Source organism: Brassica napus, chromosome C6 (assembly GCF_020379485.1).
Source record: "Brassica napus cultivar Da-Ae chromosome C6, Da-Ae, whole genome shotgun sequence".
NCBI lineage: Eukaryota > Viridiplantae > Streptophyta > Magnoliopsida > Brassicales > Brassicaceae > Brassica > Brassica napus.
The window spans coordinates 24,419,636-24,445,998 of NC_063449.1; the positions used below are offsets into that span (position 1 = coordinate 24,419,636).

Below are 26,363 nucleotides of genomic sequence, written 5' to 3' on the forward strand. Positions count from 1 at the left end.
ATCCTTTCATTCTTGCTTCTCAGGCCGATCAGGTAATTAAATGTTAATTATTCAGAATGATTCATCATCATGTGTATTAATTTATAATTTTTCTAAATGTTACAGGTTTGTTATATCAAGTACCCCCGGGTAAGAAACAGAGATGATCCATGGGTTACTGTTACAAGACTCAACCCGAGAGGCCGAGTTCAGGGAAGTTCTGAGCTGGAAGACCCACTACAACCAAGCACATCCGGCAACTTAAGTGCAGCAGAAGATTTAGCTGGAGTTGGCCTTGTAGTCGATTTAACCGACTTTGGAGAGGAAGCCGTCGTTCACGTAGAGGATGAACCAGTGATTGGAGAGTTTCACGAAGATCCAGATTCAGATTCATCTGGTGATGATGACTCGGAAACAGACTACCATTGAACTTATTTGTTTTTATTTTTAAAGAAATACCGAGGAAATTCCGAGGAACACTTGATATAACCTCTTTCCTCGAATAATAGTTATTTGGTTTATCTAGCAAGGCAAAGCTGAATACGAATTAAAAACTACTCAGAACACAACCAAATAAAACGAAGAAACCATGTAAAAGAAATACGAACTCATAATTAAGAAACCCAAAAAAAAACTCAGTTCAAAATTAACAGAAAATAAGACCATAAAACGTTAGAATAGAAAAGAAAATAAAATAGATGGTGATAGCTCCTACTCCTCGTCTCCTGCTCCAGATGTTCCTGCATCGTTGGGTCTCTTGGACCTCTTTCTTACCCTGTGTGTACCACTCGAACCCGAACCAGAGGTGGATGGAGAGTTGTCCCGATGAACTACATCATCCTTTTGGCAACGACACGGCCTGATACGTGAAATGGCAGCCCAGATCTTGTGTAGCATGTCGTTGTTTGTCTTTATGCTCTGATCTCTCCAATGTTGTTGCTGGCGCGAAGTGGCGTTCGGTGGAAGCTCTTGCAGCTTGTACTGGCTGGAGTCTGATGGGAGTAGCTGATGGGGTTGTGAATCATCTGGAATGGCTTGTGCAGCCTCATCTTCTCCTTCTTCATCAACCACGCCCTTGCCTTTGGTCTGATATTTTGGCGTGAAGAAGGATGGCTTGTCTACTAGTGCGGTAGCAGGGGGTAGGAACTCAACTGCAGCCTCTGAAAGTAGAGAAGTGAGACCGATCTGAGGTAGGTGGCAGTAGAGTGTTTTCTTCGCTCGGTCCTGGAATACGTAGACGTAAGGACCATCCCGATGGATCCTCGAGTGGGGACCAGCTATGAACTCCTTACTTACTAGAGAAATGACATCCAGGTAGTTCCAAGCAATGTTGTTCGATCTGTCCAGTGCTACCTCCTGGTTCTTGCAGTCTACACCCACATGTCTAAGGATCCGAGTAATCACTGCACCAAATCCACATGCATTGCTCTTTTTTTTGGTTACTTTCCCCTTGTATCCTGCTAAGTTTGCGGCCAGCACCGCTCCCATGTTGAAGGCAGTAGCAGGTGGGAATGTAGAGTTTCCAAATGCCGGTAGCAAATGCCTCACACCTTGGTACAGGAGGCACAACTCCCATTGCGTGACTGATGCGGCTGTGGTTGTCCCGTATAGCAATGAGCCAATGAGGCGTGTGGCATATCTCAGTACTGGGCTCCGGATAAGTGACTCCTTTGCCTGAGAAGATCTATAAACCCCTGTGCCAATCGTTTCCCAGAAGTTCAACAGCTCTGAAGTCCAATAAAGACCAGATGTCCTCTCCCCTGCACTCAATCCAAATAGTCCGCAGAGGTCTGTGAAAGTTACCTCATAGTATACTTTCTGCACTACGAATGCCAGAAAACCTTCCTGATGCCTATCATCGGGACGGGTGACGTATGCGGATGCTATGAACTGGCGTACCAACTCCGGATAAGTGGGTTCGTTGAGGTTGCATAGTTGGCCTAGACCCATGTTCTGGAACAGTCCTTCAATGTCTGCTTGGATTCCCAATATTGTCATCGTCTCAGGACATGCTAGTTGTGTAGCCGGAACGGCTACCTTCTTCATGTTGTTGTAGTGGGTGGTATCAGACTTATCCCACTTCTTTGGCCTTTGCTTCTCCAGATGAGACGAACCCTCTTCTTGTGGGTTCTTCTTTGCTGACATTTTTGTGCGCTTCATTCTCTACAAAATAGAATCATTGCTCTCAACATGGTTATAATCAATTAAGAACTCAAAGCAACATGAAAATGAAAAGCGAAATCGAGTTGTGATAAAAAAAAACCAAATTCAAAAAAATTGTCAATCCGTAAATCATCTCAAATCCTGTTACAAACTCGTTGATCACAGACAATTGTGTTCTATTCCATGTTTAAACATCTGTTTCATGCATATTTGATCAAGGAATCAACACGGAAATAAGAAATACACAAAACCCAAAAAATTGCTCAAGAACACGATTTCAGAATGTGGAGATTCGCGGAGTATACCTGTCTTAGGGTGAAAACGAGTGTAGGAATCAGGTAGAGCTCGAAAAATCAAGGGGAATAGAGCCCAAAATTGTTCAAATCGGATGATTATAGAGAGAGAAAAAGGGGGGGGGCGAATTATAGGGGAAATCGGAGGGGATGAGAGTTCTGAGGTTTAGATCCAAAAAGGTCGGGTTTTGCCTTATAATTCTGTTCGCACACCCATCGATCGATGCGTTTTTCCACATAAACGCATCGATCGATGCGTTTATAAAAAAACATACAAGATTTTCCGAGGATATTCCGAGGAAGGCTTCAGATTTTGTTCCATCGATCGATTGTTCAATCCAATCGATCGATCACATTCTTACGGCTTTCGTCCATCTGGTGATCGATCGATGCGTTTTTCTAAACAAACGCATCGATCGATGCGTTTATAAAAAAACATACAAGATTTTCCGAGGATATTCCGAGGAAGGCTTCAGATTTTGTTCCATCGATCGATTGTTCAATCCAATCGATCGATCACATTCTTACGGCTTTCGTCCATCTGGTGATCGATCGATGCGTTTTTCTAAACAAACGCATCGATCGATGCGTTTATAAAAAAACATACAAGATTTTCCGAGGATATTCCGAGGAAGGCTTCAGATTTGTTCCATCGATCGATTGTTCAATCCAATCGATCGATCACATTCTTACGGCTTCGTCCATCTGGTGATCGATCGATGCGTTTTTCTAAACAAACGCATCGATCGATGCGTTTATAAAAAAACATACAAGATTTTCCGAGGATATTCCGAGGAAGGCTTCAGATTTGTTCCATCGATCGATTGTTCAATCCAATCGATCGATCACATTCTTACGGCTTTCGTCCATCTGGTGATCGATCGATGCGTTTTTCTAAACAAACGCATCGATCGATGCGTTTATAAAAAAACATACAAGATTTCCGAGGATATTCCGAGGAAGGCTTCAGATTTGTTCCATCGATCGATTGTTCAATCCAATCGATCGATCACATTCTTACGGCTTTCGTCCATCTGGTGATCGATCGATGGGTTTTTCTAAACAAACGCATCGATCGATGCGTTTATAAAAAAACATACAAGATTGAAACCCCAAACACTAGTTCCTCGGAATTTCCTCGGAATATTCCGACGGAATTACGAGGAAGACAAGGGTTTCCTCGGAATAGTCTGAGGAAATTCCGAGGAAATAGGGGTTTTAAACCGGAAAAAACGTTTTGCGGTTTGAATAACACCTACATAACCCTTATTAAGTGTCTTACGTTACTTATGAAGTCTAAAATTTGTTCCTTACCCCTTAATTAACACTTTTCCGATTGTATGAACGAAATCCCACAACATAAGAGAAACACTTATACGTTTTAATGAATGGTATAGGGAATACTTTCAATTAGTTTTGAAATTTGTTATTTCATGGTTTATGCTAATCTATACAAAGAATCCTCAATGGTATACATTACAATTGTATAACAAATGAAAAACCCCAAAAAAATTGATGTTTTGAAACCCCAAACACGTGTTCCTCGGTATTTCCTCGGAATTTCCTCGGCATATATTTTCATTTTACCGGGCAAATATTTCGCGAAAATTGAAATTTAAATTCCGACGGAATTCCGACGGAAAATGTCCGTCGGACCCTAGGTTTTATAACCACGAGCCACTTCTTCTTCCCCATTTCTCTCTTCTTCCTCTGCGCGATTCCTCTCTTTTTTTCCGGCGATTTCCCCCTGAAATCCGACGATATCTCCGGCGATCTCCCCCTTTTCTTACACAAATCATGTAAGGACCCTATCCCACTCTCTTAGATTCTATTTGTTAGGTTTTTGTGGAGTTTTGATAGATTTTTGTTAAGGTGATTGGTTAGGATTGTGATTTTTGGTTGTATAATAGGTTTAGAATTGTGATTTAGTTGAATAATTTGTTTTGTTGAATTGATTTATAATTTTTTTATTATTTTTTTATTTTTTTGTATTTAGAAAATCGATTTTAGTATATAAAATCGATTTTTGTATTTTACAAAACGATTTTTCTATATAAATTCGATTTTTTGGATTTTACAAAAAAAATTTTGTATATAAATTCGATTTTTTGATTTTCAAAACATTTTTAATATCTATACAACTTTTTTTTTGATTAAAAACTATTATTTGGGATTTAAAAATATTTTTAATATATATATATATTATTAAAACTATTTTTTGTAATTATTGAACTATTTTTTATTTATTAAAACTATTTTTTTTATTAGAACTATTTTTATATATTTATTAAATATTTTTAATATCTATAAATATTTTTTTGTGATTAAATTATTTGAGACTTTTAAAAAAAAATAATAATTTATATATTTCTGTATTTATTAAATATATTTTTTTTAATTTACAGGTCTCATGATGATCAGATCCGGCCTCGACAGCGTCGTGGTCGTGGTGGTACGGGGAGCCAGTCTCGGGATTCCACCCATTTTCAGGATTCCCCTTCGCCCCACAGCTCCTACCATACATCTCCCTCTGCTGCACCCGCTCCTGCTCCTCTCGCTCCCGCTGCTGCACCCGCTCCTCCTCCTCCGGGTCCTCCAGGAGTGATGAGTGTTGCGGATTTGGTTCAACAGCCCGGTCGTGACCATCTTCCGTATCTCACTCCGTATCCACATGGACATGGTCAAACATGGTAATTAAACATTTTTTTTCTTTAAATTTTGATTCATTATTAACCGTTTGTTCTTTTTATTAGGTTCAACCGATCCGGGAACGGGATCAGCGCATGGATCAACCGTATGATGTACTCGGCCCTCGACAAGGGACATCCGACTTTCACTCACTTCCCTACCGAAAAGCAGGTTCTGTGGTTTCGTCAGTTTGCGGTAAGTATTCTAATTTTTTACTTATATTTTTAATCTTTAATATTAATTTTTTACTAATTGTGTTTTTTTTTCAGCAAGAGTTCAACTGGAATTCCGATGAGACGCTCTTTATCTATCACCACTTCGTCCATAAAGTTATGGACAACTATGGGAAGCAGATCCACGAGTGGAAGAAAAAGTGGGAAATCAATAAGGTTCGATTTAATTTATTAAACAATTTTTTAATTTATTAAACTATTTTTAAATTTAATAAACTATTTTTTTTTATATTAAAAGGTACCAAAGTCGATGAACGACACGGTCTGGAAGGAGTTGTGTGCGCATTGGGATAAGGAAGAGACGAAAGAAACTTCTTCCACCAACTCCACCAACCGCAGGAGCGACCGTAAAGGGAAGGGCATCTACAAGCATAACTTGGGTGCTCAATCTATTGCCACTCTGGGAGATCGCATGGTAAGTTCAAATGTTTTTTCTTCAATTATTTGAGTTTCAGAATTTTAATTTATTGTGCATTTCTTCTAATTTCTAATGTTTCTTTAATTTATGTTTTTTTTCAAGGCGGAAGAAAATGATGGCGAGCCGGTTGATGATCTCGCCCTAATGAGGAGGGCGTATACCAACAAGAAGACCGGCCAGATTGATGACGGTCTTGTGAGGGACGTGGTCGACCTGGTCCAAACTCAGGTGGTAGACGAAGTGTCTCAGCTTCAAACCGAGGATGACGCTTCGACGGCTTCGACCAACTTGTCTCGAGGTCGAATCAACGAAATCGTTGAATCCGTAAGTTCTTTTTTTTTTAAAGTTCAATTCATTTATTTTTTGGTTTAAATTTGTAAATTTGGCTATTTTCTATTCAGTCGGTTCCAAAGAAAAAGGGACGTTTGGTCGGTTTGGGTCGTCGCACCCGGTCGGTTCCTCCTTCTTCTGCACCACCGCCCTTTGTTGATCCAGAAGTACTTACGGCTCAGTTGAAGGACAAAGATGATCGTATATCTTTGTTGGAGACCCAGATGGCGGCTCAACAGGCGGGCTATGAGGCACAGAGGAGGCTGAACCAGCAAATGATGGAGATGATGCAGAGGATGTACCCGAACGAGGTGTTCCCGGACGTGCCAGACCCGTAGATTATTTTTTTTTTCCCAAAAACTCGGAATGTTTTATTTTTATTTGTGAAACTTTGAATATTAATTAATATGATTTTAATTTTAATTTTAATTTCATATTTTCGAATTTAAATTTCAGAAATTTTATTTTTTAAAAAAATTAATATTTTTTACATTCCGAGGAAATTAATTATATTTTTCACGCGATCGATCGATGCGTTTTTGGACATAAATCCATCGATCGATCTGTTTACAAAAAAAACGTTCGAAATATACCGAGGGACATGTTCCTCAGAATATACCGAGGAACTGTTCCCTCGGAATATTCCGAGGAACGTGTTCCTCGGAATATTCCGAGGAAGATGTCCCTCGGTATAATCCGAGGGAACAGTTCCGTCGGTATATTCCTATCGATCGATGTATATATGTCTAAAACGCATCGATCGATGAACGTCCGAGGAAATATCCCGACGAAGTTCTCCCTCGGTATATTCCGAGGACATTTCCGACAAAATAATGGTCCTCGGAATTTCCTCGGAAATTTGTTTCCTCGGAATTCCGTCGGAAAATTCCGAGGGATTTCCGACGAAAGAAGAAATTCCGAGGAATTATTTCCGACGACTTGTTTCGTCGGTATGTCGTCGGAATAACGGTATTCCGACGAAATTCCGACGATTTTTTTTCTCAGAATCTTTGCTGTTTTCTTGTAGTGATAGAACTTTGCAGCTAGCTTTTGACAGAAACGTCTGGCCACTGTCTTCTGTCGATAAGGTTGTAATTTCAAATACACCATATCTCCAACATTTAACACCACATCTCTTCTCTCTTTATCAGCCTGTGACTTCATTGTTTCCTGAGCACGTAGAAGATTCTGTTTAAGTGACTCCAAGACCACATCTCTTTCCTGTAAAGCCTTCTCCAATTCATAATTGGACGTTGAACCTGCCTCAAACCGCAAGAGTGGAGGAGGATCCCGCCCATATAACACCTTAAATGGGGTTGACTGAAGTGATTTATGGTATGTAGTGTTGTACCATAGTTCAGCCCAGCCAAATAAGTATGCCACGATCTCGGGTGTGAAGAACTGAAGCATCACAAATAAGTTTCCAAACAACGGTTAAGTACCTCTGATTGACCATCAGTCTGAGGGTGGAAAGCGGTATTATACTTCAGTGTTGTGCCTGCCAAACGAAATACCTCAGTCCAGAAAGAGCTCAAGAAAATTTGATCTCTGTCAGACACGATGCTCTGGGGAAACCCGTGCAACTTAACCACCTCGCTCACAAACTTCTTTGCAACGACAAGAGCCGTAAATGGATGCTTTAAGACTCACGAAATGAGCATATTTACTGAGGCTGTCAATCACTACCAAGATGACATTGAACCCATTCGAAGTAGGAAGTCCTTCTATGAAGTCCATATTGATGTCTTCCCACACACGCTCTGGAATAGGTAGTGGTTGAAGAAGTCCAGCTGGTGATAGTGTTGAATGCTTGTGCGTCTGACAAACCGCACACGCTGCTACATACTGTTGAATCTGTTTGTACATTCCCTTCCAAAAGAATGAACATTGAACTCGTTTTACTGTCTTCAGAACCCCTGAGTTACCTCCCAACTTACTGTCATGAGCCTCATGTAGAATCACTTAAATGAAACGAGATGACTTCGGTATCACCAGACGATGTTTAGACCACAATTTCCCTTCAATGACCTGAAACTTCTTTGAAATCAACTCCCCTGCTTGAATCTTTCGAATAGTTTCCTGAATCAACCCATCCTCTGCAATTTCTTTATACAAATCTTCCCACTGAAGCACTTTAGGGACCGTCAAGATACCGACATAGATCTTGACAAGCCGTCCGCTGCTTTATTCTCAGGGCCTGGTTTGTAGAATATTTCAAAGTCAAATCCCAAGATCTTCGTTAACCATTTCTGATACTCCTTATTGACTTCTTTCTGTTCCAACAAAAACTTGAGACTGCGTTGATATGTGTGAACATGAAACTTGCGTCCAATCAGGTAATGTTTCCACTTCCTTATAGCCATGACGATTGACATGAGCTCCCTCTCATATGCTGGATTTAGTTGTTCGCGTGGAGTGAGTGTGTGGCTAAAATACGCTATTGGTCGTCTGTTTTGCATCAAGACAGCTCCCAATCCGAATCCTGACGCATCTGACTCCACCACAAAAACTTGCTCAAATTATGGTAAGGCTAATACCGTTGCATGAACCATTGCATACTTCAGTCATCAAATGCAACATGTGATTCCTTGGACCAAGCGAAGTGATCCTTCTTCAATAATATTGTCAATGGCCGAGCAATACTCCCATAATCTTTGACAAATTTTCGATAATATCTCGTTAGACCCAAAAACCCTCGGAGTTGCTTAACTGTCTTTGGTAACGACCACTCGTTCATAGCTGTAATCTTCTCTGAATCAGTAGCTACACCTTGAGCTGATATTATGTGACCCAAATACTCAATCTTCGCCACTCCAAAAGTGCATTTCTTCTGATTTGCAAACAAGCTATGCTCTCGTAATACTTGTAACACCAGACGAATATGCTCCTCATGAGATTGCTGGTCTTTACTGTAGACCAATATGTCGTCAAAAAACACCAAAACAAATTTCCGAAGAAACGGTTTGAAAACCTTGTTCATCAATGCTTGAAATGTGGCTGGGGCATTGGTGAGACCGAAGGGCATCACAAGGAATTCGTAGTGTCCCTCCACCGTTCTGAAAGCTGTTTTATGAATATCTTCTTCCACCATTCTGATCTGATGATAACCGGATCTTAGATCAAGCTTGGTAAAGACAGATGCTCCATGTAGTTCATCAAGTAGTTGATCGATGACTGGTATTGGGTATTTATCCAACACAGTTGCTCTATTCAATGCCATGTAGTCGACGCAGATGCGAAAAGACCCATCCTTCTTCTTTACTAATAGCACTGGGCTCGAAAAAGGGCTGGTGCTTGGTCTTATGATCCCGGTAGTTAACATGTCACTGACCATTTGCTCCATTGCTACTTTTCTTGCGTGAGGGTATCTATAAGGGCGAACAGAGACTGTTGATACTCCAGGTTTTAGATTGATCGTGTGTTCCTTGCACGAACTGGTGGTAAAGTTGTAGGAATCGCAAACACTTCTTCAAACTCTTGGAGTAACTCTGAGAATTGTGTACGAACTTCTGGAATCGGAGATGTTGCTGTAGAAGTAGTAAGAAGCACTTATCTTCCTTCATTACTACTTTTATAGACTGGCATCAGAGACTTGAAGGAGTACTTGGTGCAATGTAACACCTTCTCTCCCAACAAAGTTACCTTGTTCCCGTTATAGACAAAGGAAAGGACCTGCTCTCTCCAGTCCATTTCACACTTGCCTAAGGTTTCAAGCCACTGAATACCAAGTATCACATCTACGTTTCCTAGTTCAAAAGAGATGAAGTCACTTGTGAAGTTGGTATTGTTTAGTTGAAATGTGACTGCTCTGCAAATTCCCGAAGCATTCGAAGTCACACCATTACGCAACAACACGTCCAGGCTACTGACAACATAAATTTTCAGTCGTAGCCTGTCCACAACTTCATGTGAAATGAAGTTGTGAGATGCTCCGCTATCGAGCATGACTATCACCTCTTTTCCGCATATCTCTCCCCTCATCTTGGTCGTCATAGGAGAGTCAATGCCCAAGTACGAGTTTAATGATAAAGTGTGTAAGACTTGTTGTTCTTGGTCACACTGCAACTCTTCTTCTTCGTTGGAGACCACTTCAAGCTCTAAACCGTTTATCACTGTTAACACTCACAATTGTCTGTTCGGACACTCCATCTTATGAGGTGGTGTCCATGGTGCTTTACATCTAAAGCATATATTCTCTTTTCGCATACGATCTAACTCTACATCCGAATATTGTAACCTCGCTCTAAAGTTGTTTTGTTGTTGTTGCGGATTATTTTCTTTATTTGCCCCCGCATCGTGCTTCTGATTATCTCCATTCTGTCTGTTGGACTGATGACCAGGGCGGACTGTCGTGGTTTGACGACGAAAGCCTCGCTGAGCATCTCCACTCGAAGCTGAGCTTACAACCTTACAAAAAGTTGTACTCTGCATCTTCAAAACCGCCAGCTTGTGGTATGTCAAACTCACAGGTTCCTTCATGCGAATAACCTCCTTCACTTCAGATTTAAGACCGTTGAAGAACACCTTGATCAGATTCTTCTCATCACTTTCCGTAACTTGGTTCCTCAAAGCCTCAAATTCGTTCACATAGTCGACAATATCTCCCTCTTGTGTCAAACAAAATAGCCTTGTTAATGGATCATTGTCAATGGGACCGCCAAATCTGTCTAACATCCGCTTGGTGAACTGCTCCCAACTCACAAAAGGATCACTGAGCACTTCGCCGTTGAACCATTGCAGAACCGGTCCTTCTAGACTCAGAGAGACTAGATTCAGCTTCTCATCCTCGTTGTAGTTCCCAAATCTGAAAAATCTTTCAACACGCGAGATCCAATCGAACGGGAGTGGACCAGAGAACACATGCATATCAATCTTACGCAACAATTTATCACGATTCGCTAGAATATGTTGAATTCCCCGATAACCTAACTGCCTAGGAGATTGTTCGGGTTCAGATGAAAGTACCGGTACCTGATCAAGAGGAGCTTGCGAAGAAGACGCAATCTCTTTCCCGGATCGTTGATTCAACACCGCTGTATCTTCGATTCGAGTCAATATCTCCGTCATAATGAGCATCCGCTTCTCCAGCGAATCAAACTTGAGATTCGACTCCGTTCCCAATGTCTCGATCTTCTTCTCCACCGATTCGAACCTCTCCGACGCCGCTCTGTTACCTCGTGATGCGGAATCACAACTGATCTTCAACAGCTCCAAATCATCTTGGAAACGTTGTAGATTCACCGATTGTTGTAGATCTGAGCTTGATGTCAACACTCGTTTACCTCCGATCATCCTTTCCTCCATTCCAGTAACTTCGCGAGACCTTCGATCGAGTTTCGCCGCACCAATGATAGACTCTCGATCTACGTAACTGAATAATGCTCGTAGCTTCTTATTGGATCAATGAAAGAGATACACTTTGATTGTGATAAGTACTCAAGTTCTCATAACGAACTAAGTACAAATCACCGGTCTCATAGCGACCGTAAAGGAAAGACTCATATCGTCTAATACATTCAAGATCAAAGCATAATCCGCTCAGCTCAACTACCACTTCTATTTATACTTCCACTCTTCACTCAATAACCATAACTGCAAAGATTCCACTTCAAATAGAAGTTTTCCCTTCACTTCTTTATTCTTAATCTTCAATACTACTCAACTCTTCTTCTCTTCTACGTCCAACACTTCTTTCCCTCTTCTCCACTCATTTTTCCCTCTTCTCCACTCATTGGAAGATTCGAGCGTCCCAAATGAAATGAGTGACTAGTCTTATGTCACAGATCATCTGTGTGAGCCATTAGCGAAGTAATTTTGTTTCTTTTCTACCTAATGAACAATGCCTAAGCATCATCTAGACCATGTGTCAAGTAAATTAATTTGCCAACTAGTTTTGTTTCTTTTCAAGCTAATGAACAATGATGAGCATCATCTAGACAGGAGATTGTGATTCAAATACAAGTGTTCAACTTATGATCCTAATCAGACATCTACGAGAAAGCATCAAAATCAACTAAACATTATTCATCTCAATATGATTCACCAAAACAAATCAACTCGCTGATCCAGCCATCTCGCGCTGCGTCTTCTCTGAGAAAAGCTTGGAAGCAATCAAATTATCCATGAAATACTCTCTGTAAGGATGGTTCTCAGGCACAAGTTCTCGAAACTTATCAAACTGTTCCTCTGCTTTGTCTTTCTTCTTCAGCAACGTGTATATAACACCTTGACAAAGATACGGTCTGAAATCTGCTGGCTCTTCTTTCACAAGCTCTCGATAAAGCTTCAATGCTTCACCGTGCTTCCCTTCAATCACCCGAATCTGCGCCAAAAGAAGCTTAAAATCTCGAAAATCGTTGTGATTATTCTCCTTCTTGCATCTCAGCATGGCTTCTTCGATCCTACTCTCCACCTCATTCAAGTCAAGACCTGCATCGGAATAAGCCATGACCAAGCCGTGATAAGCTTCGACGCGAAGAGGGTCCTTAGCAAGAATATCTTCGAATGAAGCTTTAGCTGAGTCTATCTCTCCACTGTATGTAAAGATGTTAGCTTTGAGGACAGGCCATTCTGGTTCCTCGGGTTCTAGTTTGATCAAACGGTCGACTACTTCTACAGCTTCTGTGAGCTTTCGAGATCTGATCTTTACCTCCATCAAGGAACGAAGAGAGTCTACATCAGGAGGGTGAGTTGCTAAATGCTCTTCAAGCGCTCTCTCTTCTTCTTCCAAGGTGACGTGTTGTTCTTTGCTTTCCGTTGACGGAGGAGGCGCGACGGGAGCTGCAATCGCCGCAGGTTTGAGCTGGAGGTTGACGAAGAGGAGGGCGGCGGTGGTTGTTAGAGTGATGCATGTGGACTTGAAGAGGCGGAAAGGTGTGGACTTTTGGAGAGGGGTGATAGGGTTTTGTGATTTGGAGGAGGAAGCTTTGATTGGAGTGTGTTTGAAAGAGGAGTTTGGTCGGATTAATGGTCTGAAGGGGGCAAATGTTGGGTGTTTCGGGAAGGAAAGGTGAAATGGCTGTAATCTTCCCAGAGACTCCATCATCGAGATAAACCTTGTCCATTCAGTAAGGGAGATAGCTGAGGAAGAAGATGATGAAGCTTTTCCATCCGCAATACGCCACCGTTTTATCTTTCGTGGGCCTCAGTCTCTCGCTTTGACGGATCCATACGGGCCCAAATATAGGTTTCGATCGGATACGTGTTTGGATCTCTTTCTGTACCACAACTTGTATAAAGAGTTGTTTATAGTTGTCGTTTTCAATCACCAGACATCATGAAGCTGCATAATATGCAAGATGATCACACTATCACACTGACTTTGAGGTGTAAAGTAACTGTAATAACTCTTTTCAAACAGCCACCGAACGACAACCTTGGTCGTGGTCGGAAGATGAACACAAGAAACAAACACAACAACAAACTGAAAAAAACCAAGCAAGGGACATGCCTTTCTCTCTTTCTTTTCATTTCTATACATGAACATATAAACCAGATTTTTATGCAAACATTAATCTGCAGTTTCTTCTTTTCTTTTTTTAGTTCTTGTGGTTATATAAAAATGGATGAGGGTTTTGGTTAAAGGGAATACTCTGTTCCCGGCTTCTAGTGAAGAAGGGATGGTTCAGTGCTTCCCTTGCCTTGAGCCTCTCCGTTGGATCATATCTAAGCAGCCCTAGTAACAGATCTATCAGATCACCCGCCGAGTGATCCACGTGCTGCATTATCAGATTCTGCAAAAACAATGGTGTCACTAAGTTCAATATTGCAGAGCAGCCAATGTCAAGTCCAAAGTTACTGAGAAATTATTTACCGGTAACCGGGGAAGTTTCCACACTGCTTTTAAGCTGTCTCTTGATGTCGCACCTTCAGGCCAGTCTAATTTTGCGCCTCGCCTGAAGTATCTGTCGGAGCGCCGGCTGCAAGAAACGTGTTGATTTTGATATAAGAAACTAAAAGTTTTCAGTTTAATATTCCGCCGGATGAACTTGTTGTTCTTACTCGGCTCTGAGCACCATTTGAGGAGGTAATGGTCCAAGGACCCTCTCCATCATGGCCAAATGCTCCAAGTTTTCATGCGTTTGAAAAAGCGCCTCTCCCTGCAAGAATTTATTCACAAGAAACATCTGTTGAGATATGAATCCTGGAGTATAGAACAACATGAAAAGAGAAAGATGCTCACCGAACAAAGTTCAACAAGTATGCAACCAATACTCCACAGGTCACATGGATAGTTCCATCCAACCCCTGTGACAATGTTCCAAAATATTAAAATACAGATAGCTATGCAACTAATAAATTATTATCTACACAAATGTGTAAATAAAAAGTTTACCTAGGATAACTTCTGGTGCGCGGTAGTGCCTTGTGGATACGATATGGCTATGGTCTTGATGTTCAAGCGTTGTACTTCCAAAATCAATGAGCTTGATGGCACTTGACTTTGGCAGATTCTTAAAGTATGAACCGTCTCTCGTGGGTCGTGATAGAAACTAGATTTTCATGACCACAAAAGAAATAAAGTCAAACCAACTCGAGTTAAACAAGTTCCTTAATGGATGCATATCTCATAAGCCATGAACCTAGATGCGTTTAGCTTGGCAATAATTGATTACTCACCTTATAATCAGGTATTTTGATATATTCAGACGATACCAAAAGAACGTTCTCGGGCTTCAAATCTGTGTGAATCAGCCGCAAGTCGTGCATATCTGTCAAAAGAATGAACAAAGTCTGAGAACACTGGTAAACAACTCAAGACATTGCAGTCGGAGCAATTTGGATTCCATGGAAATTTAAGTATCAAAAGATAAAAGATTAAGGAATAACTACTACTAATGCCTAAGTCTTGTGCTAAAAAGTTTCAGAAAGTAGAATGATCTATGGCACTGATGGACAACTATATAGAAGAATGGGTAAAGAATAGTCCACACACATGCTACAGACTCCAAAAGTTGTCTGCCAAGCTCTCGAACAAGGTCAATAGGAAATGAACGGTAACTATTTTTGCGGAGAAAGTCATATAAGCTCGGTCCAAGCTTCTCAAATACCTGTTGAAACCATTTAAACCCATCCGCAAGTTCTTTTGATCTCAAACTTATCAAACAAAAGGTAACAAGTACTTACAATACAAATATGATTACGATAGTCAAACCAATTCCGTATTTGCACACAACTGCAATGAACGGAAGAGCTTATACCAAACTGCAATAAACTTAACACTAACCAAGAATTAGTAAAGAGGAAAATAAGAATTCTTACCGAGAACCACCAACATCATGCCTTGCAAGCCTTTGCAGCACGTCAATTTCAATCATGGCAGCTTCACGATACTTGGGTACGGAGCGTATAACTTTAATCGCCACAGCTTCTTTGTGTTTATCATCAAAACATTCCAGTACTTGTCCAAATGTACCTGCAAGCAATACAATCCACTGGATAATGAGATTACTTATCTTCCCCATATCGAACAGAATAAAAAAGTATAGACTAATCACAATTACTACATATAATATAAGCAAAGAAGTAAGCTAACCTTCACCCATTTTGCTGAGAATTTGATCTGCATTCACAACAGAAGAGGGCAGTTAACCTCCATCCATGGACAGGGTTGATGAAGAAACAGATAAGATGTTGAAAGACTCACATCGTGGAGTTAAAGTATCTCCAACAACAAAGGAAAAGTGGCCGTCTTTATCATCTGGTCTCCAGGGAGGAGAGCCCTGACGAGGAAGCCCGTTATAAAACATGTTTGGGTAACCAAAACTGGGAACTAGTCCACCCGCAAACTCAGGACCATAGTACAACGGAGGATGAAATACCTGAAGAGAAGATACAAATACACCAGTTGTGAAAAGACTTGGCGCTCGAGCAAAAACAAAAAACAAAAAGATCGAAACTTTTTAAGCAGTCAAGTGTCGTTGAAGATTACAAACACAGAAAATTTAGTATATATGTGGACAATTCGTTACCAACCGTGGATGGTGGAGGAAGAGGAGGAGCATCCCAAGCTAACCGAGGCCGTTTCCTCGGACGCTTATCGACGTTCCTATGCGGGAACTCAACATTCCTCCGAGTTTCCAAGATCATGGCGATCGAGCTAGCTTTCTCACGATGCACACTGCTTTGCATTAATGGGTTTATTATAAATTCAAATCCTTCGCTGAAATCAAACACCCAAGGGATGATTGTGGATGAATTAGAATCGAATTAAGGAGATAAGATTCTGAAATTCGAAAACCCTAAATAATATTTTTTTTAAAAAGCATAAAGTAATGCAGCAAAGGAACTAACCGTAAATCTCTCTCACAAAGATTGAATCTACGGGAATTGAGATCGGAGATATGGAATGATCTTCACTCTCAATTGTAGCTGGAGAATCAGGAGAAAATATTTGACAGCGACAGAGACTGAAACGAAATAATGAGAGAGAGAGAGAGGAAGGAGACGGCGGAGAGAGAGATGGGCTTTACGAAGTTTTCAATGGGCTTTTTTAAAAATATCTGACGACTCCAAAACGACATGTAGTTTATGATGCCCACCGAAAGAGACAACGCAGAGTTTAGTTATTAAACATAATAACAACACGATGTTCTCTTCAAAGACTCCCAAATAAGTAGAGTTGGAACAGAGAGAGAGAGAGAAAAAAAAAGTCGGAAGCAACGATGGAGATAGCCGCCATTAACACCGTCTCCGTCGCGCCGCACTCGCGCCTACTCTCAAACACATTCTCCAGGAAGCTAGGTTCCGTCTCTTCTCTTTCGCTCCCTTCCATCAAGAGAGAATATCGCGTTGGGAGCGCTAGGCTTCGCGTGTCTGCAGCGTCCTCCTCCTCAATGGACGCCGTCACCGCCGAGAAAACATCGCCGTCGAGTTTTCTCGAAAACAGAGAATCCAAAAAAGTTCTTCATTTTGTGAAGTATCACGGTCTCGGCAATGACTTCATTTTGGTAACTTTACTTTCCAATCAAAATGTATCCAAATCCCAATATACGGTTTCAAAGATGAAGACTTTTCTCCTTGTCAGGTGGATAACAGAGACTCATCGGAACCTAAGATCACTCAAGAGCAGGTGGCGAAGCTCTGCGATCGGAACTTCGGTGTTGGTGCTGATGGAGTTATCTTTGCAATGCCGGGAGTCAATGGTGCTGATTACACAATGAGGATATTCAATTCAGATGGAAGTGAACCAGAGGTGGGCCTTTTTGCGATTTTGTGTTATGTTTTTGAGTGAGTTCTTGTTTTCATTTGCAAGTCAATAACGGCTTTTTGGGTTTTGTTATTATTGTAGATGTGTGGTAATGGAGTTAGATGCTTTGCAAGGTTCATTGCTGAGCTTGAGAACTTGCAGGGGAAGCATAGGTATCTTTTTATCTGTATCGCACAAACATGTTCTGAACATTGGTCATGCTTGCTTCCTTGCTATTAATCTGTGATGTCTTTTTGGGCAGTTTTACAATGCATACCGGAGCTGGCCTGATTGTTCCTGAAATTCAAGATGATGGACAGGTATAAATCATTCGGATGATGTGTTTTTTTGTATCTCGTTGTTTACTGCATTGTGATTGAACAGGTTATGGTTGACATGGGGATACCGATTCTAAAAGCACAAGATGTGCCCACCAAGTTGCCTGGGACCAAAGGTGAAGCTGTTGTTCAGGCAGAACTAGTTGTTGATGGAGTCACCTGGAATGTGACTTGTGTTAGTATGGGCAATCCTCACTGTATCACATTTGGTACAAAGGGTGGACCGGTGCGTTTGTTTGCGTTCCTAGACTCTTATTCATTCTTCGACATATGGAGTTTCTCACCGTTTGTAATTTTACTCTTGTGTCAAACCAGAATCTGAAGGTTGATGATTTGAACTTGCCAGAGATTGGTCCAAAGTTTGAGCATCATGAAATGTTTCCAGCTCGAACTAACACAGGTTTGTGGAGATTAATGGGTTATATTTCTCTATCGTATCTTGAGTTTATATCTCTTACGGTTGTCTTACAGTTCTTTGCGTTTTATCTGCAGAGTTTGTGGAAGTCTTGTCACGTTCTCATTTAAAAATGCGTGTCTGGGAGCGCGGAGCAGGTCAGCTAATCGTTCAAACTAACTTCTCTGTCAAATTTTTAGCACTCTATGTTTCCTTAAAAGCTTAAACATACTGCGCAGGAGCAACTTTGGCATGTGGAACTGGAGCTTGCGCTCTGGTTGTTGCAGCAGTCCTTGAAGGTCGAGCCAACAGGGTAAGTTTCGAACTTTAGAACTAAAAGAACTGGATACCAGTTTCATAATTTGATAATATGATCAGATTATACAATAGTATGCAGCTCCTAGTCTTCCATATAATATATACATGAAATGAAGCATGATAGTTTAGAGAAACAGACGTTGTGCTAGATAAACTGATTGGTTTTCCTTTTTGTATGCACATTTGAGTTTAAATAAGCTTCACAGTTCACACATGTGAAGTAACGGGGAGGGAGTTTGTTTTCTTAATCATAGGTTTAGCCGAGGGGACAAGGGTTCTACGCCGTGTTGGGATCCTTTCCGGATCTTTTGGCAAGAGTTGATCTCTTGTGGGAGAAAGAACCTTGTATTCCTTTTGTTCTATCTATCAGTAAAGAGTTATGCGTTCTTAATCTTTTTGGGATCATGAGCTGAGATTTGCGGCATGTGTTATATATATACACACTGACCTCGAGCTATGTATTGGTCATGGTGAAACAGAAATGCACGGTGGATCTGCCGGGCGGACCACTGGAGATAGAGTGGAGGCAGGAGGACAACCATATCTACATGACGGGTCCTGCGGAAGCTGTCTTCTACGGATCAGCACTGCTCTAAGTGTTCACGGTCATTGACTTGTCTCTCACCCTTGTTAAGACTTAAGATTGTGTTTCATTGGAACTGATTCATGAATATTGTTTATGTACTTGTGTTGTTTTCGGGGTTTCAGAGTAAAATTCCAAACCTTCTGAGTATGTGCGTTTATGTTCATAGATTTAAAACACTCTTCTCTCACTCACTCTGGTTACCGATAAGGTTAAACTTGTACATGTGCAGACTATTATCAAAAGTCATGGTTTCATAAAAAGAAATGGATTTAGAACTTTAAAGAATGTATAACTAACTTCATTCCTTCGAAATTTTTCCTATCTCCAAAGAAATACGCCCAGCAAGGTTGTTCCACATCACATTACCTTAGTATTGTCTCATATGATTTCTAGTCTCTTTCAATTTTTTTCAACAGAAAATTTAATAAAATAGTAAAATAGTTTTGTCTATATGTATGCTACTATGCTTATTGTTTTTTTGGAAATTATAAATTCTAAATTTAACAGTATATCTTAAAAAAATTAAAAATTTAAATCATAATCTATATATTTATTTTAATTAGTTTCATGGTCGACTGTTCTACTAGCATTTGCTATTATACAGCTGTTCTAAATTTAACAGTATATCTAGAAATTAAAATTACATATATATATATTATATATTTTAATTTTAATTTTTAGATTCCAGGTCGACCGAGCACTTGCAATTATACAGCCGTTCAACAAAGCAAGAGAACAAGTTCACCGTTATGCAGGGCCCCTTACCATTGCTATGGACCCTGGGACAAAAATGTTTTTACCTTTTAAGATTTATATTTAAAATATTTTTAAAATTTAATCAGTAATATTTTGTATATTTTGTGATGAAAATAAAACTATATGCATATAAAATATTTTTGGACCCTTTTCAATTTTATTTATTATATTTATAATTTTTTATATAAAAATATAGATTTTTTTAAAAAAATTAAAACCCTTAACTATTAATATACGGGGGATACGGGTTTGGGCCCTGGCGGTCGCACCGATTGTCTCCCCTCCTCAGCCGCCCTGCCATTATGCAATCAAGACTACCAGATGCCAATCTAATGAAACATTTAATTAGACTTCGCATTTTAAACAAACTCAGTAGCCAGCTCTCCAGGTAAAGTTCAGCCTGATCAGTTCCCTATATCACGATATGTAAATGACAGGACGTGTATGTACGGTAATGCGTAATTATTGGCAGCTGTGTAATCTTGCAAGAATGACGCCAGGACACTGCATAAGTGATGCGGATAAACGATCTAACTTGCAGGAAAAGCCCTCCATTCCATAAAATAGACAATAATAAAAATATAAAAAAAATACAGAAGAAAAGAAACGTGACGAATGATATTGGGTAATAAGAAGAAGAGAACCATATGGTTATATCATGAGATTCTAATTGCATCCAAACATTATGTTTGACCTCTACAATGTTCTGTGTTTACTATTTAATATTTAAAATAATTTATGTTTTATGTCATTACATATTGAAACTTCCTTACATAATGTAAATATTTAATCTATATTATTATTTAAGAAGTGAATTTGCTTATGTGTTATATTTTCCATGATTTTAGGATAAATTATTAATTTTAATTATACTATTGTTTAAAAATCTATATTAATTAATTTATATTTATATTTATCATGAAATTAAAATAATTAACTAATAAATAAGTAAATATTAACAAATTCTAACGATAACATCATAGTTAGATTTATCTTATATTCAGTTTATGTTATTAATTTTCCCTAATTTCAACGTGAGTCATTAGTTTTAATAATACAATTTTTTAAATTCTATATTAATGTAATAAGTGATAAATTAGTTAATCATTGACTATATATACATATATTACGTAAAATATAAATTTTATAATTATGTTAAATATTTATATATTTTTAATGCTTAAACAATTATATACCTAACTAAATCACAGACATGATCACAACAATATATATAAATAGTAAATAGTAAATTATCTGAAAAAAATAAAACTTATTAAAATTTTAAAATTAGAGAAACATGAAAACTAAAATAACAATATTAAATTACATAAATCGATTTGATGTCCATCAATTATTTGTAAATTTTTTTTTCAGGTTGTATGTCTTTTTGACTTGCAATCTAAATTATTTCAACGGGATTCTTTATCCTGATTAACTTTACCACATTGATTATACCACACAATATATAATGAAATCAACAACCATTTAAAACCATCAAAATACCTTTTGTGATGATTTCTCAAAAGAGTTGGAAATAATTACTTCAAAAATTTAAAAGAAATATTTAGATGCCAGTATGAAAAATAAAGCCTTAGTTGATGAACTTTTATATCATAGTATTTTTTAATTGGTGTATCCTATTAATTTATGTTCTATTTGATCATAAAATATTTATTCTAATATTTTTTATTGTAGACATTATTGGTCAGATTGTGAATTGTTAAACCTCCAAAGGAACTCTTTGCAAAGTAAAGATACTCCATAAAGTTAGAATTAACTATTTGTGAGATAAAATAGCTTTATTAAGCGTTTAATTTTATATTATATTTAATCTCTTAGGTGATAAATTAGTTAAAAGATCACTGAAAATATATACTATATCGTAAAATATAAAATGTATACTTATGCAAAATATTTTATATATTTTGAATATAAATAATCAGATTCCTAACTAATATAAATTAATTTGCATTTATACATGATGAACGTCAAATTAATATTTGATCTGTAAAATCGTAAACATTATCATAATAATAATATATATATATATAACCAAAATAATAAATAACCTATAAAAGACAAAATAAAACTTATTTAATAATATTAAAAATACAAAGAAACATGAAAACTATGATAAAAATATATTAAATAACATAAAATAAACTAAAAATAATAAACGTAATATAAATATAATCTAAGGGAATGCAGAGTTAATGTTTTATAATATTTTTCTCAAAGTTTATAAGATTTAAATTGTTGATAATACATAATGTTTAAATCAAAGATATTTAAATCTTTGAATAGATATATTTTATTTTACAATAACTAATAGTAACAAAAAGGGTTAAATATATATATTATGAATTTTTGATATATATATTATGTGAGATTTAGATATATTAAAAAGAATATTCGGTTATAAATATTCCATATTTTTATACAAGTGATTAAAAAATATTTATATCCTACCATATATAGATTTTATTGTTGAAATCAATTAATAGTAACTGAAAATGTTAAACATGTATTCTATGAATATTCTAAATACATATATTTTAAGTCTTACAGTTAAATTTGTGAAATTATACGATACTTATGAAATATTGTATATCTTCGTTAAAAAAATTAAACTTGAATATTCCTAAAATTGTATCATGGACAACTAAAAACTATAATCATATTTCTTCAGCAAAGGCTTGGTATTAATATATCATCGACAACTGTTTTGTTGAAAAAGTGAGGATAAATATATTATAGTATAAATTTTTGTGGTGTTTTTTTTTTTTGTAACAAGGCTTTCATATTAAAATGCATAAGTAAAAATACAAGGTAGGAATGAGTTTTCTCACCCATAAGTTTGAAAAAGAGAGCAACAAATAGAGAGTGAGAGAACACCCTAGAGAAAGATCAACAAGTGAATCTTAAGAGAGAAAGATAAAGAAAAAGACAACCGCTAGTGTACATGGTTCCCTCGGCCGCGACGACCTCGTTTACCTTTTCCTCTAACATTTGTCCATTCCATATCTTGAATTTTTTGAGTCGGTTTAATCAGTCTTCCTCCTCTAGTTATGTTATAACCAGAAGTCTCTCCAACCTCACCTAAACCATCATCTCTCCCATGTGTTAGCGGGGAAAAATTCCGCTCCATATGAAATTGCTGAAGGTTGTTGGCGGTAGGAGAGTAATGACCAATTGATTGCTCATTTCCAGAGGCTTGAGGAGTCTCCAAAATGATTTCTTTTGATGGAATTTCTTCCATAACATGTGACTGAGGATGAGCAGTTTCTTCAACTGCTAACATAGATAAATTGTTTTCAATCCTTGAGCAAGAAGTAGATTGTACCTCATGCGAATGGGTGAATGTAGTAGGAGCAGGGACCTCAAGAGGTGTAGTGAGAGCAGAATTTGTAGTGATCTTGTGTGCTTGATGGCCAGGAGTCAAGTGCGAGTCAGTCTCCACAGCACCCACCAATGTGGATGAGTTTGGTAGCAACATATCTATCGCCACGAAAGGGATCTCTTCATTTGTTACATTAGCTTTCGCAGGAGCGGAATCATGTGGTTTATGAGGCAGAAGACACCTCTTCTCCTTATGACCAAGCGCTCCACATCTCTCACAAGCACTTGGGATCCAAGTATACTCGACACCCACCAGATAGATATTCCCTTGCTTATCATCTAGAGCAATTTGTTTCGGAAAAGGTTTATCCAACTCAACCTCAACTAATATCTTAGCTTCTCCCATAATTGTTGGGTCTAAACGAGGTCTGTGTGTAAGCATTGGCTCTCCCAACCCAGATGCTATATGACTAATTCCTAATCTAGAGAAACAAGAGTCTGGGATATTCTTCAGGTTTACCCACACCAGTAAAGTAGAGATTTCAGGAATTTTGAGGGAGTTTACAGGACTCCAAGGGGCGACGAAGAGGAGACAATCATCAACATGCCAAACTCCTCGTTGAATAACCCACTTGCGTGTGTTTTCATGAGGAATATGGAATAAAAATGAAGAGTCCCCCAACTTCTTACATGCTATCCTACATTCTCGCCCCCATAGTCTATTCAAGACAGCATGAATAAGACCACCAGGAGGGCTTGAACACCTATGGAATTGACCAATGATATATTCTTCTTTATTCTCAGGACCTAAGCGAAGAACCTTAGAGGGGATTGTCAGCTGAGGAGTGCTTTCCAGTCGGTAAGTAGGCTCAGCAGCTCGGGAGAGATTTCTCGCGGACTGATTCATACGGGCAGCCCAAGGAAATCGAAGACTTCCGTCATCTTTAAATACCGGGGGAGAAATTTTTTCAACCGGAAGGTTAGAGATAATTTTCTCTGGAAACATCATTTTCCCCTTCATGTGCTTATGACCAGATTTGGTAGCTTCTCCAATTGAAGGCCAAAATGAAGCTATTTGGCTTTTTACGTCCTCTGAGATACCAAGCTTCGGAGTTGCAGGTTCCGGAGGTGTGGGTGAGGTGGAGAAGTGGAGAGGTTTCGCCCAAGCTCCCAAGGTTTTGATAAAAACAGGTTCTTTCTCCATTCTCTCTTGCTCAATAGCAGGATCAATGGCTCTATCGGGTGGTTTCTCAACAACAACGTTGAGTTCAGGGGGGAGAGACGGTGAACCAGCAGAAGAGAGCTCAGCCTTTTCCTTGTTAGATACTGCAGGAGTAGCCAATATGGTTGAATCAGTTGTGACTTCCTCAGCATTTTCTATTAGAGAAGCGTTGAAGCCCACTTCAACCGTAGGAACATCCGGAGGATGCGGCGAAACAAGCTCTGAACCACTACCCACTTCAAGTGGAGCAGCACAGGAATCCCCTTCAACCGTAGTAACAATCCGAGGATGCGGCGGAGCGAGCTTTGACACAGCCTGTGTTGAAACATCAATACCCAGATTCGATGACCAGCGATTGAGGTAAGGCCATCTAGGATCTGGAGTCGTAACTTGTTTCTCATCAGATTCAACAATGTTTCCGGAGTTAGGTGGTTTGTTTTCGTCAACTCGTGTCGACAAAACACTTAGAGAAGACATAGATGTCTCGGAGTCTAACATCTTGTCTTTGGAGTTCAACGGAATCAACGATAATATTTCCTTCGCAGAATCCATGGCAGTGTGGAGGAGAAGAGGCGAGAGGAGGAAAGAAGACGAGAGCAGTGGGGACCCTCCGGCGAAAGCTACACCGGCGAAGTCGAACGGAGCTGCTGTTTTCTTCTAGGGTTTCGCCTCTGAGATCGTGTATTGGGGGCGCGTGAGGCGCGTTGCCTTTTCTTAAAGTAAACTTAATATGTGAACCCCGAAGATGAGTAAATTAAAAGGTATAATAATTTTTTGTGGTGTTCATTAACTACATTCATCTCTTTACTAAAGCAATTATGTATAATAAATGTAAGTTACCGAAATGTTAGGAGAAATTAAAAGTGAGGATATTACGTCAGTTTTGTTGCCAAACAATTTTTATTAGTTATAATTATTTTAGGAAATGAGGTAAAATTGGAAAAGACAAGAATTTATTAAAATTAAGATTATTTATTACTTCACTCGTATTTCTTATTCGTACTTCTATTTTAATAAACTTTGAATACTTTCTACAGCCCTCACACTTTAGATAATGTCATGTTTGTTCCTAGTGAATTTATATATGCCACTGGATCGAGTTCAAGTTTTAATGTTTATTAATTAAGTTATTACAAATGCAAATATTACATAGACGATTTCTATAATCAACAATTTTACTAATTTTATGAGATTTCACGTCTAATTGTGCTACTTTTGAATGTTTTTTTACGAAATTCATGCATCACAACACTTTTTGTACTATGGTGAAGATGTTTTGTAAGTTTTTTTTTCATTGATTTACAAACTCATCTCATGATATGGAAACTTGTATCTATTTTTATCACTGAAATAAAAACACTTCCACATCATTTATCTATTGTATTGTATTTAAGTTATATTTTCATAAAATAGATCATATAGAAAGTTAAAATCAGTATCTATAGCTTATTTGAAAAAAAAATTTTTTTAAGGTAAATCAGTTATCTAAACAATATTTAATGTTTTTAAAAATTGTTGCATCATTTAAAGCAGCGAAAGGTGTAGATAGGTCTCTCAATATCTGTATTTAGATCCAAAACAAATACGAATCGCATCGTACTAATCCAATTGAGACAAAATCACCGAATTTCTGACAACAAAATCTTGGATATATCATATATGTTTCGTGTAAACGTAAACTATCTACTTGAAAGCTTATTTATTACAGTGATGCTGATAGTGATACATAAAGAAAAAGAGGTCAGTAATACCAAATGCTAATGCGGAGAGCAAACAAATACCTATTAGAAGTTGGAATTAATCTGTGGCTTATAACAAAACGTGAGCTATCTACAAATGTCTCGTTTGTCCAAATAAAAATCCAGTTGACTTTCAAATTTCAACTCTTAAGTCTAAAAGTCCATCATCTTAATCCTGTTTAGCCGCTGCCAATGCCATGATTCCATCACTGATGACGATATTTACGCATGCATGCAGTGTAGACTTCCAATACGTAATACATTATACATATAAATATAATGTATATAGATTCCGCGTTCAAAGAGTGTGTAGCCGAAGAGTAGTTGTCAGATTTTGATTTTTGGAGAATGCAGTCATTTGACTTTTCGTTTTACTTTA

The 26,363-nt window shown here is 38.4% G+C and overlaps 3 protein-coding genes across 4 annotated transcripts; 1 reads left to right on the plus strand and 2 right to left on the minus strand.

Annotated features, from left to right (window-relative positions):
• Positions 1–12,013: 12,013 nt before the first annotated feature.
• Positions 12,014–13,295, minus strand: LOC106406218 (protein SLOW GREEN 1, chloroplastic-like). Its single transcript, XM_013846841.3, has one exon. The coding sequence runs from the start codon at positions 13,147–13,149 to the stop codon at positions 12,157–12,159; it is 993 nt and encodes a 330-aa protein (XP_013702295.2). The 5' UTR covers positions 13,150–13,295; the 3' UTR covers positions 12,014–12,156.
• A 99-nt stretch (positions 13,296–13,394) lies between these two features.
• On the minus strand, positions 13,395–16,579 carry LOC106406217 (serine/threonine-protein kinase AFC1-like). 2 transcript variants are annotated; one of them, XM_013846839.3, is made up of 13 exons: positions 16,398–16,579; positions 16,080–16,266; positions 15,751–15,925; positions 15,640–15,666; positions 15,366–15,519; positions 15,231–15,279; positions 15,040–15,154; positions 14,724–14,815; positions 14,440–14,596; positions 14,287–14,351; positions 14,106–14,203; positions 13,918–14,023; positions 13,395–13,837 (listed from the first exon to the last, which is right to left on the minus strand). In XM_013846839.3, the coding sequence occupies exons 2-13, from the start codon at positions 16,233–16,235 to the stop codon at positions 13,643–13,645; spliced, it is 1,389 nt and encodes a 462-aa protein (XP_013702293.2). In that variant the 5' UTR covers positions 16,236–16,266; positions 16,398–16,579; the 3' UTR covers positions 13,395–13,642. The 2 variants fall into 2 exon arrangements, with proteins under 2 accessions (XP_013702293.2, XP_013702294.2); XM_013846840.3 differs by having other exon boundaries at positions 16,080–16,224; positions 16,398–16,556.
• Positions 16,580–16,708: 129 nt separating this feature from the next.
• Positions 16,709–19,075, plus strand: LOC106406526 (diaminopimelate epimerase, chloroplastic-like). The gene is made up of 9 exons (XM_013847210.3): positions 16,709–17,053; positions 17,131–17,298; positions 17,395–17,465; positions 17,555–17,612; positions 17,677–17,856; positions 17,946–18,030; positions 18,123–18,182; positions 18,264–18,337; positions 18,822–19,075. Exons 1-9 carry the CDS (start codon positions 16,769–16,771, stop codon positions 18,936–18,938), a joined length of 1,098 nt encoding a protein of 365 aa, XP_013702664.2. The 5' UTR covers positions 16,709–16,768; the 3' UTR covers positions 18,939–19,075.
• Positions 19,076–26,363: the final 7,288 nt, after the last annotated feature.